General features: G+C 40.4%; 1 protein-coding gene across 4 annotated transcripts in view; it reads left to right on the plus strand.

Moving 5' to 3' along the window:
- The window catches only part of TENM3 (teneurin transmembrane protein 3), a 665511-nt gene that overhangs the window by 529020 nt on the left and 124646 nt on the right, over positions 1-11845 (plus strand). For all 4 annotated transcript variants that reach the window (XM_024194541.2, XM_024194516.2, XM_024194527.2 and 1 more), the window contains one exon: positions 5476-5690. In XM_024194541.2, the coding sequence (XP_024050309.1) occupies positions 5476-5690 (215 nt within the window). The remainder of the gene's footprint in view (positions 1-5475; positions 5691-11845) is intronic.

Raw genomic sequence — 11845 nt, forward strand, 5'->3', positions numbered from 1 at the left:
CCCTAACTGCCCCCTCCTGAGACCCCCGCACTCTAACTGCCCCCCTAGGACCCTACCCCCTACCTGTCCCCTGACTGCCCAAAACCTTACACCTCCAACCCCCAGACAGCCCCCCCCGAACTCCCGACCCATCCAACCCTGCTCCCTGTCTTGTGACTGCCCCCTCCAGAACCTCCCTGCCCTTTCTCCGACCCCCTGGCCCCCTTAACGTGCCACTCAGAACAGCGTGTCGGGCTCCACACACAGCCCGACACGCTGCCGCGCTCCCCCACGGAGCACATAGCCCAGTTCCCGCCCTCGCAGAGTGCTGCTGAGCGGCACGCTGGGCAGGGGGAGGAGCTCCAGACTGCCGGAGGCCTGAACGTCCGGCGATCTGCGAATGCAGGGAGGGAGTGAGTGATCTCAGCTGCAGGGGAGAGGAGGGGGAAGCGGAGGAGGGGCTCTCTCTGGCTGCCGGAGCTCAGTGCAAGTGGCACCATCCGGCCGGCTGCCCTGTCAGCCGCGCGCGCTCTGCATGGGGTGGAAGTCCGGACATTTACAAATTCCACCTGGGCGCTATTTTTAACTCAGAAAAGCCGGACATGTCCGGGGGAATCCGGACGAATGGTAACCCTACATACCACTCACTCACCCAGGCACAATGTGGTACTGCATTAGGTGGCATAAAAATGAGGATTCCAAATGACACAGGAGTAGGGTTTTTAAATGAACTTGTTTAATTTTATTTAAGAACTTCAAGGTGCATTACAAACAATTCACAGTCCTGCACAAAGACACATGTGAGGAAGGTAGATACGATATTCATTTGACATATAGGTGAAAGAAGGCATAGAGAGATTATGTAACACAGTAATTGTCAGAGCTGAGCATGCAGTATAGGAGTCCTAGCTTTAATTGTTTTGCTGTAAGAATTGGGCACGTTCCTTACCGTATGCTGGTGGGCATCATTATATATATGTAATAGAAAACTACACAAAGCAAAAATAACTTGAAATTGTTTCTGCTTTCGTGATTATAAAATGAAGAAAATGCATTTTTTTATTTAGCTCATTTCTCTTAATGTACTGTTTCCCCCTCAGAAATCATATTTAAAGTTGTATACATCAGGGTTTTAATAAATTTGAAATCCGCTAAAAAATTATATGTGAATTAAAATACGTTATAGTTACTGTAACTGGCATGCATATATATTGAGCTTTTATTGGTATTGTTTACAGTACTTCATGTTAATGAAATGTAATAGTTTCTTAATTAGATGCTATATTGATTTTTCCAGAAAGATACATTTGCAAGGACAATTTTGATTTCACTTGGGTGTGATGTCTGTGGAGTTTACCAACAGCGTTAAGTTATGACATGTGGTTATTTGTAGAAGGCTGTACAGTGTCATCTCAGACATCTCCTAGTAGGTGGTATGAATCCAAGGTTATGCCAGGGAACTGGAAGATGTGCTATTGATTGGTTATAAATCTAACCTTGCTTCCCAGTATTCTAATTAGTGTTGCTTATGAAAGACTTGGAATTATATTATCAGTTACACTCCACAACAGTCACTATTAGTCTCTTAATGTTTTGGTTCATTTTATTCTGCATTGTGGACATATATTTTAAGCAATTCTTTCCTAGATTAACCAAGGTGTTAGGTATTTGGTAAATATTCTAATAGTATTTTTTTAATTCATATAAATTTGGAAAGTAGTCTGACAATATATGTGATTCATTTTTCTTGTGTAAATACTTAGTAGAGCCTACTAAATATTTATTTAGTTGAGATTTTTGTACAACATAATCTTAAGGATTAGAAATAGAGTTTACCATATTTTGGTTTATAGTATTCTGTTTAAGGTGCCTATATATATCTATGTAAATATATATAGCTGTAGATAATAGGTTATGAAGAAAAAATAGCTTTTCCTGGAGAAGTGTTCTTTCTGGATTTTTATTTATTTTGCATTTTGTTTTGCTTTGAGGTGGGGAGGGAATTGGGGGAGACTGGAAGAGGAGAATTTCCAGGTATTTTCAGGTGTTTATATATTCTGAATTTCTGTCACTCTGAATTATATAAAAGAACATGACATATATTTGAAATATTTTGAAATGAGAGACATTACGGTCTAATCTCCATCTGCGGATGATAACTTCAACTATTTTAAAACGTTAAAGGAAAATGATGGGAACATCAAGAATCTTTCTATGCCTATTAAGAAACAATAGGAAATTTAGAGAACCGTATAGAAGCCCCATTCCTGGGAAGGGAAGTGAGTAGAGTCTATAATGATTGAGAGAGGGATTTGATTAGTGTGGAGTGCGAGGGATGTGGCTAGTGGGTGCAATTGATTCCTATTTTTTGGTGGAGTAAATGGAATGGGTGGAGTTATCTGCTAGATGGAATTGGTTTGCTAAAACGTGGAAACTTCAGAAAGGTTGGGCAGGCCATCTGATAAAGTGGGTCTGTAAAAAGCTTGCTAGCTCATCTTATATTTCAGTCTTCACAGGAGATTGTTGATATTCTAAATGTAGTCATTGTGAAAGTTGCTGATCAGTTCTGCAAATAAGTGCTTATTATTTAGTGATTACCAGACATCAGTGTGTGAATTTATAAGACTCAACATGCCTCAAGTTGGAGGAAGTGGTAGGAACCAAGCAGTTAAATGTGCTGGAGTAGGGTGTGTGTGTTGTCAAAAATTGCTAAGTAGAAGGATAGAAAGGGTTCATTCTTGGCCTCATTAGTGTAGAAAATAGTTATATCTGAATTCTTCAAGATCAGATGTTCCACAGTCTCTTAAAATTGAAACAACAGAACATCAATTGGTTTGATCATCCTGCAGGTTAAACATTTTCAGTTACATCACCACCACTGAAACATAGCTATGTCAGTCCTTGTTCTACACCTTTTGATAGTGCTTCAACATCCGCTTAATTCAGGAGCAATCTCTATTCATCTTTGACACCCAAAAAATTCTTGATACCATGGCCAGTGAGTTGCCATTTCTGCTTTTGCATCTGGTGTCAAGGGCCTCTTTGGCCTCTGGTGTCTCCCATGCTTCTGTACTCAGAGCTTTAGTGTCTAGTGCTGAGATGTTGTGTGCCTCAGTATCATCTCCTTTGAACTTCTAAAGTCCGGTACTGGCTATTTTGACATCAAGTGCTTTGGCTAAAAGTTTATGCACTTCAGCATCAGATCCCTCTATGCTGTGTCTCATCAATGCCAACCAGGTATATTGGTATTCAGTTTGTGGACACTAGCAAGTCACTCTATGACTTCTCACACCACTTGGTTCTTTAGCCATAGGTCAAGTTCCTCCAGCATCAGCCCTGTCTTCACCACTCTTTCTGTTGGCTTTGTCAACCTCTACCTTCCTGTTTCCAAGTGGTGGGAAACTTCCCCTGTTTCTCCCTTCATGCCTTATCTGTATTATGCCTTCACATGGTTGGTCTTGTGAGCCAGATCTCATCCTTTCCTCAGAAAAATCCACAGGAGGGAAACCAGGAGAGAGGAAATCTCTGAGCAAGAGTCCCCTTGCAGTTTTCCCCTCATAGATCCATGGAAGTGGCAAGAATTCCCTTTCTCCTCTTAGAATAGGCAAGAGCCAAGAAGTACTGGAGGCCAGGACCATCTGTGAAGATGCTTCTTTTTATCATTCAACTGAGCATTAGAACCACACTGTAGGGTTTCCTCACAGCTTTCAGAATCCTCTCTGCAGAGCATTCCCATGGTGTGGAGTGGCATCCCATGGTGTGGAGTGGCACACTGGATACTTATGCAACTTTCTTTTCATCTTTCTTGCTCTGTTTTTACACTTGTTCAGAAGAATCTGCAGCATTAAGGGAGGGGGATAATGGTGCCATGATTGTGGCTGACATTTGTCTTTGTCTTTTAAATCCTTTCTTTGTTAAACTAGTAGTAGGAATAGTGATATGCCAAAGGGCCTTAGGGATTGAGATTGTATTGTGCTGGGCACTGTACAGACACAGAAAAGAATGCGTTCTTATTTGTGTAATTTGCATTTTTTTAAATGTTTAAAACTTAAAAGTCATAAAACTTTTGTTTTGTGTGTTTACTATCATTTACATTTCCTCACTTTATTTTTATATTTCATGTTCATGATTTTGATGTTTGTGAAAAGTGCTTTATTAAGTGTGCGGTAAGTATAGAGCACATTTGTGCCACAAAGAACACAATAGATATAGAAACAAAAGGCTAGGAACCAGGGACTACTAAACTCTAATCCTAGTTCTAACAGTAGCATTTTCTGTGACTTTGAGCAAGTCATTCAACCTCTCTGCCTCATGTTAAACATCACTCTATAATTGTCTACTTCTCAAGGTGTTTTGAAGATTAATTAGTTAATGGGACAACTCCAGTTAACTTCAGTGGGAGTTGAGGGCACTCAGCATCCTACTGGATTTGGTGCATGCTTTGGAAAGTGCCCTAAACCAGAAAATAGGGTAGAGTAGGGTGGGATGGACTATTTGAACCAAATTTCCAGGTTAAAACACATCAATAGTTTAGTGCAGGGCTGGCTCCAGGCACCAGCTTAATAAGCAGGTGCTTGGGGCGGCCAAGGGAGAGGGGCGGCACCTGCGGCAATTCGGGGGCGGCAGGTCCCTGACTCCCTCTAGGAGCGAAGGACCTGCTGCTGAACTGCCGTCGCTGATTGCGGCTTTTTTTTTTTTTCCCCCCATTGGGCCGCCCCGGGGGGGGGGGGGGGGTTTTTTTTTTTTTTTTTTTGCTTGGGGCGGCAGAAATGCTGGAGCCGGCCCTGGTTTAGTGTAATATGGGTCAAGGCATGAACCTATCTCTGTAAAGGACTGAACAATATCCCTGTTCTGAACTTTGTGGAGGTTGAATCTGAATTTTTTGGCTGTTCCATCCATAATTTAAACAAGGGAGGGTCTGTTTGTTTGTATTCGTTCAACTGAATTGACTTTGTAAAATAATTTAGGGAATGTTAGTGGTGTGTAAATGAATACTCTATTTAATTTAGTGAAAATTGCACTTATCAATTCTGCTGATTGTTTTTGTTGTTTACATGAGCATCGCTTTGAAAAACTGTATAATCCATTTCCCCTTAATTTACACTTTATAGTGTGATTGTATGTTTATTAGGACTGATAAACACCATAGTTAATCCTCCTTAAGAAATATCAAGACACATACTTTGCAAGATAATTATGTTCATAATAATCAAGACTGAGGGATGATCCTAAAACAGTTTCTTTAATAGACATACCTCAGGTAAATCATTGCATTCTGACTTGGAAAGTATTTGTGTGAGATCTTTGTTTTGTTAGTTCCACTTGAGTGAATTCCTCAGGTTCTTTAATATCCTCAGAAAGATTCTCAAGTAACATTTCATCTGAGAGGAGTCTAAATATTTGACAGCTTATTTAAAAGAAGCTTGAGAGCAAAAAGTGGGTACTAATGTTTGATTTCTAATTTTTTTTTTTTTTTTTTTTTTTTTTACATTTTAGTAAAATTAGGGGGATTTGCACAAGAAAACAACACTATAGATTCTGGAGAACTCGATATAGGCCGAAGAGCAATACAAGAGGTTCCTCCGGGGATCTTCTGGAGATCACAGCTCTTCATTGATCAGCCACAGTTTCTAAAATTCAATATCTCCCTTCAGAAAGATGCATTGATTGGAGTATATGGCCGAAAAGGCTTACCCCCATCACATACCCAGGTAAGAGCTGCTTTCATTAAAAGCAAGATATAATATTGAAAACTGCCAGTTTGCATCTTTTTAAGAGCTGTGTTTCTCAGGATTGCAGCCTTTCCTTTTTCCTTTTTTTTTTATTTTTACTTTCCATTTTATATATTGATCTTACACTATATGAAAAATATATCGTCATTCTAATACAAGTGCAGTTTTAAAAGATATTCTGGAATTTAAAATCTGCAGTGTGGGGAAAACTTTTGCTTTATGATCAAATCTGATAATTGTTTTCAGTGATGATGCCTATCATAAAGAGACATTTAATGCAGTTATCTGTGGTCCATGGACATATTTTTAACTCTTGAATAAACTAATGTATCATGCTATAGTCATGCATTTATTTGCTCTCCTGGGTTTGTCTACCAAAAAGCAAAGCTGGCAAAGTTACAAGCAAGTTGAAAAAAATCCTTTTTGATAGAGGTTCAGTTTGTTCTACTAGTGAGTGTCACGCTATTTATGGTTTGCTATTTGATTAAAAAATATATTATATTGAAATATGTGTATATGGGATACAGTGAACTAAGACTGTAAGAATCAATTATTATTAGATATTTTCCTGTCTTAAGACTTCTCCAGAGTATCCCAGAATACACCCCTCAAGAGATTTCTTAAGAGCTATTTCATTGTACATTTGGTTGTGCACTTGTATGCAGTAATAAATATACTACATATTAGCACCTAAAGTTATAGGGAAATGTGCAATTTAAGCATGAGTGTGAATAATTCAATTTAATATTTTTCTGGATGGAGTAGTATGGGGGGGAAAGGGCAGTTCCTCTTCACTATATTCAGAGGTAATAATTTGGAGTTAACCCTGATTAAAATCTTATTTAACCCCCCCCCCCCCCCCAATGTGAATTTCTTCTATTTCAACCCCATTTCAGTCCAAGTTCTGCTTTCTCATCCGTGGCTCACTATTAGCCAAAATGGTCAGGGATGCAACCCCATGCTCTGGGTGTCCCTAAGTCTCTGACTGCCAGATGCTGGGACTGGACAACGGGATGGATCACTTGACAATTGTCCTGTTCTGTTCATTCCCTTTGACGTGTCTGGCATTGGCCACTGTCAGAAGACAGAATACTGGGCTAGATGGACCATTCATCTGACCCAATATGGCCATTCTTATGTCCTTATGCTTTACCAAAGAGGACCTTTTTTCCAGTTTCTTGAAAATTAGCTATTACCAAGTTCAAAGAGCACTGCAACTTCTTGCAATTCTAATGCTAGGTGAGAAATTCTGCATCTGTCATGTCCAGACCTCTGAACAAAGCAGATTAATGGACTTGCATTGAAGATCAGCTATTATGCTTGTATTTGGTTTCAATAAAAAAATCTTAACTTCAAAATTCCATTCCTTTTTTTGTTTTTTTTTAAAACATATATTTGACTTTTTTTTTTTGCATATCACTGAATTATTTCAGATTACTGCAGATTTCTTTAACTCTGATTTTCAAAAGAAAGATATCCCTAATTACATTATACTGAACTGTTTACCAGGTATGTGGGGTAGTTGTAGCCATGTCAGTCCCAGGATATTAAAGCAATAAGGTGGGTGAGGTAATATCTTTTATTGGACCACCAGACCTGAAGAAGAGCTCTGTGTGGCTCAAAATTTATCTCTCTCACCAACAGAAGCAGGTCCAAGAAAAGATATTACCTCATGCACCTTGTCTCTCTATTTACCAGGAACTAATTCACATTCACCTGTTATTTGGTAGTATGTTGAAATACCCCGCTGAAATGAAAGGGGAGAGAGTTAAGGTTTCTGGAGGGCATTCATTGTCAATTTATTTATTTGTGAAATTAAAGTCATCATCTGAACATTATAGTAACTTTTTTAATTTCCTTGGTTTTAAAAAAAGGTGAAAAATTAAAGAGACGGTATTTAATGAAAAATACACCTAAGTTTCACACACAAACTCACTTCTAGACTGAGAAATTCCATTATGCCCTTTAAGAGCCTGACTCTCTAGTACAAACATCAAAGAGAGCAAACCACTGTTAGGTTCCTTTCCAGGGATATGAGCAGTTTTATACACAATCCTTGCCTAGTTTATTAGTGGTTTCAGCAGTTAACAAAAGCTCATATCAGAGTCAGCATAAATAAACACCTAAAGATAGGGAGCCAAGAAATTAGACTTGTTCGGTCAGAAGATTTATTCAACATCAAACTTCCAAGTGAGAATCACCAATTACCAATCCCTGTTGGTGAAATATGATTGTATTAGTTGGGATCCCACTAAAAAAATTATATATGAGCTTTCACAAGATGACAGGGAAGAATTTAAATCCATCATCACTGAGGGTCATCTTGTATCATGTATGTCCCTCCAGGCAGCCATTGATACTTCAGGTACAGCCTGCAGATTGGTGGCAACCTCAATTGCAAAGAGGAGATCTTCCTAGCTCCACTCTTCAGGGATCCCTAAAAAAAGTTCAAATAACAATTGAGGGTCACCCATTCAAAGGATTAACTTATTAATGCAAAAACAGATGGGGCTTTACATTCTCTAAAGGACTCGTGCGACACTGCGATCCCTAGTGGGGTCTACCCTCTGATGCATAAGCACTTTAAGCCATACTCACAAGAGAGGTAATCCTTTTACCTGCAGCATAGGCAGCCTGAACAATCTAGAAAGAGACAAACATTGCACAGAAGGAAGGCATCTGGTTCCACCTCCATTTCTGCTCATCAATCTCCATCAACATCAAGGCAGCAGATTTGACTGCTTGGTCAAGAACAGAGTGCAAATCCCTTCAGATCTTCCAGTCATATCCTCTCCATCTGTGAATCATTTATTTCATTTCTGTGGTTCTGGAGCACCATCACAATGGATTGATGGGTCCTGGAGATATAGAGGTGGGCTATATCCAGTTCTGTATCCACCCCCACCCCACTCACCTTCTCTGTCCCTATTCAGGGACCCCTCTCACAGAGAAGGCTTCATCAAGAGGTGCAGTCACTTCTTATCAGAGCAGTGGAAGAAGTTCCTCAATAGCACTGGGAACACAGTGGATTTTATTCTCATTACTTTCTGATTCCCAGAAAGAAAGGCGATTGGTGGCCCATTCTGCACTTTAATTCACAAGCTCAAGTTCAGGGTTGTGACTCTGGCTACTAAAATTCCATCCCTACACTGGAACAATTGGTACGTAACTCTTGACCTTCAGGACACACATTTTCTTATTGCGATTCACCCACCCCGCAGAAGATAACTGACATTTCAAGTGGGCAATGCCACTACCAGTACAGTATGTTACCACTCAACCTGTTGACAGCACCCAGGATTTTCACAAAATGCCTATCAGTAATAGCAGCTTACCTCAAAAAGCTAGGAATCCAAATTTTCCCATACCTAGATGACTGGCTCATTCATGCAAGTAACAGACTGCATTCAGCAGACTCTGCATCTGTTTGCCCTTTCAGGCCTGAAAGTAAATGAAGAGAAGTAATACTGACTCCAACAAAAAATAGAATCCATTGGAACCATTCTTGACTCCACAACAACAATGGCTTATCTACCACAAGAGAGATTCCAAGCCATACTAAACCTACGAACCCACCTGCGAACTCAACCCAGGACATCAATGAGAACTTGTCTCAGATATGTGGCCTCCTACATCTTCAAGTCAGCATGCCAGACTTCACTTTCATTTCATGCAGGAGTGGCTGAAGTCTGCATATCAGCTAAGCAAACATCAGCTGAACATGCTAGTATACATTACACCACAAGTCCTGTCCTCATTAAATTGACAGCTGGACCCACTGAAAATCTGCAAAGGAGTACCATTCTCTCTTCCGCTACCTACAAAGATGTTGATGACAGATGTCTCCACATTAGGATGGGGGGGCCCATTTAGATAACCTCCAAACACAAAATATATGGATTCCTCAGGAAGTAAGACTCCACATAAATGTCCTGGAGCTAAGAGCCATTTGTTCAGTATGCTCCTTTTCAGTCCTAAAAGGAATAACATACAAATCATGACAGACAATATTACAGCCATGTTTTATCTTTGGGAATTTTGTATCCATCATGAAATTATTCTCAAGATGGTTCATTTGATAGGGATGCACAGACCATGCTAGCAGATCACCTCAGCAGACAATTTTCAAGTAACCATGAGCGGTCCATAAATGATGGTATAATTCAAGACATATTATTCAGGGGGAAGGAAGGTGGGGGAGTCATCCCACCATCCCTCTTTGCCAACAGAGATAACGGGAAGTGTGAACACTTTTGTTCCAGAGGGAGTCAGAGCTGGGGATCCCTGCTGATGCATTCCTGATTCCATGGTCCTCACGCTTGCTGTACGCACACACTCCCCCACCACCAGTCCATTAATCCACATGTTCTAAGAAAATACTAAGGCAGGGCTCAGCCAGAATGATCATGGTTGCTCCTACCTGACCAAGGCAATTCTGGTACTTAGACTTAAATAATCTCTTTGATACACTTACCTCTCCAACTAGACCTGATATTGCAGAGATGCAGTCCAGTGCTTGATCCCAACTCATGCTCCCGGCACCTCAAAGCATAGATGCTGGCTGACTGACTTCAGCAGAAGGAACCTGCTCATCAGAAGTACAAAATATCCTGATCCCTGGTTGAAAAGCCTAATGGGCACACGCTGCTAAATGGAACAGATTGTATATCTTTTCACAGCAGTACTTCTCACCATCTCAATTCCAGATATACTGGACCATCTCCTGATTTTAAAGAACTTTGGACTATCTGTATGCTCATTGAGGGTTCATCTATCTAGCAGCCATCTCAGCTCTTTGTCCTCCAATACAGAAGGCTTCTACATTCTGATGCCTCACAATGGCCAGATTCTTAAAAAGAGTAATGGAACTTCTCCTCTGTGGGATCTAAATATTGTCCTCACAGGGTTAATTAATCCAGCTCTTGAACCTTTAGGTAAATGTACCGTTTCATCTTTCCATTAAAACAGCCTTCTTGGTAGCAATAATATCAACCAGAATAGTTGGGGAGATATAAGTCTTCTTGGCAGGACCCCTGTATACAGTTTTTCATAAGGACAGGGTGTCATTGAGAGCTCACCCAAAATGTCTTTTTGTACAGACAGAATTAAGCTATTTAGAGTATCCCCCATATTATTCATAGCCTGTGAAGACAGTGTTAAAGGACAGGCCATTTCAACGCTGAGACTCTTTTGGCCTGTATCAAACTTTGTTATGAATTAGCTAATGTAATCCCACCTATGAGAATCGCATTTCAGTCTATCAGGGCATAAGCAACCTCTTTTGCTTCCTTGAGAAATGTTCCCATTCTGTACATTTGTAGGGAAGCTATGTGGTCTTCAGTACATACGTTTACCCAGCACTACTCTATCATGCTAATTTTGGCAGGGCTGTCCTACAATAATTGTTTAGCTAGACTCTTAGCACGCATCTCCTACAATCTAGGTCACTGCTTGTGAGTCACTACGAGTGGAATATATATATGGGCAAGCACTCAAAGAAGAAGAAATGGTTACTTACCCTGCAGTGTGATTCTTCAAGCAATGTTGTCCATATATTTATTCCATAACCAACACATTCCCTCCCCCACCCCAATACCTACTACTAACATCCAGATTCCGTATGGCAAAAGAAATGAAGGGTGGTTGGGATTGCCCCGCTCATTATGCCCTTGGATTGGAGGTCCGAGAACACTGTTGGCCAAAAAATCCAGACTGAAGTGCAATGGATACACATGCACCAACAGTGGAATAAATATCTGGGCAACACCAGTGCTAGAGTCCTTAAAAAAAAAAAAAAAGGGCTGTAATACACTTCTGATACTTTGTACTATCGCTCAGAAGCAATCATCAGTGATAGTACTGTAAATATCAGAATGCCCATTCTGGCCCCCAACAAAGTACCAGAACAGCATTCAAGAGCATTCTGGCATGATTCAACACTTGGACAATACATAGTTTCTGAGGGTAACTAACTGTTGCTTATGTGACATAGTATCTAACAAATACACCTCTACCTCGATATAACACTGTCCTCGGGAGCCAAAAAATCTTACCGCATTATTGGTGAAACCGCATTATATCGAACTTGCTTTGATCCACCGGAGTGCGCAGCCCCGCCTCCCCCCCCCCCCCCC

The sequence above is a fragment of the Terrapene carolina genome, unplaced genomic scaffold (assembly GCF_002925995.2).
Source record: "Terrapene carolina triunguis isolate 2854851 unplaced genomic scaffold, T_m_triunguis-2.0 Scaffold66, whole genome shotgun sequence".
Taxonomy (NCBI): Eukaryota; Metazoa; Chordata; order Testudines; family Emydidae; genus Terrapene; species Terrapene triunguis.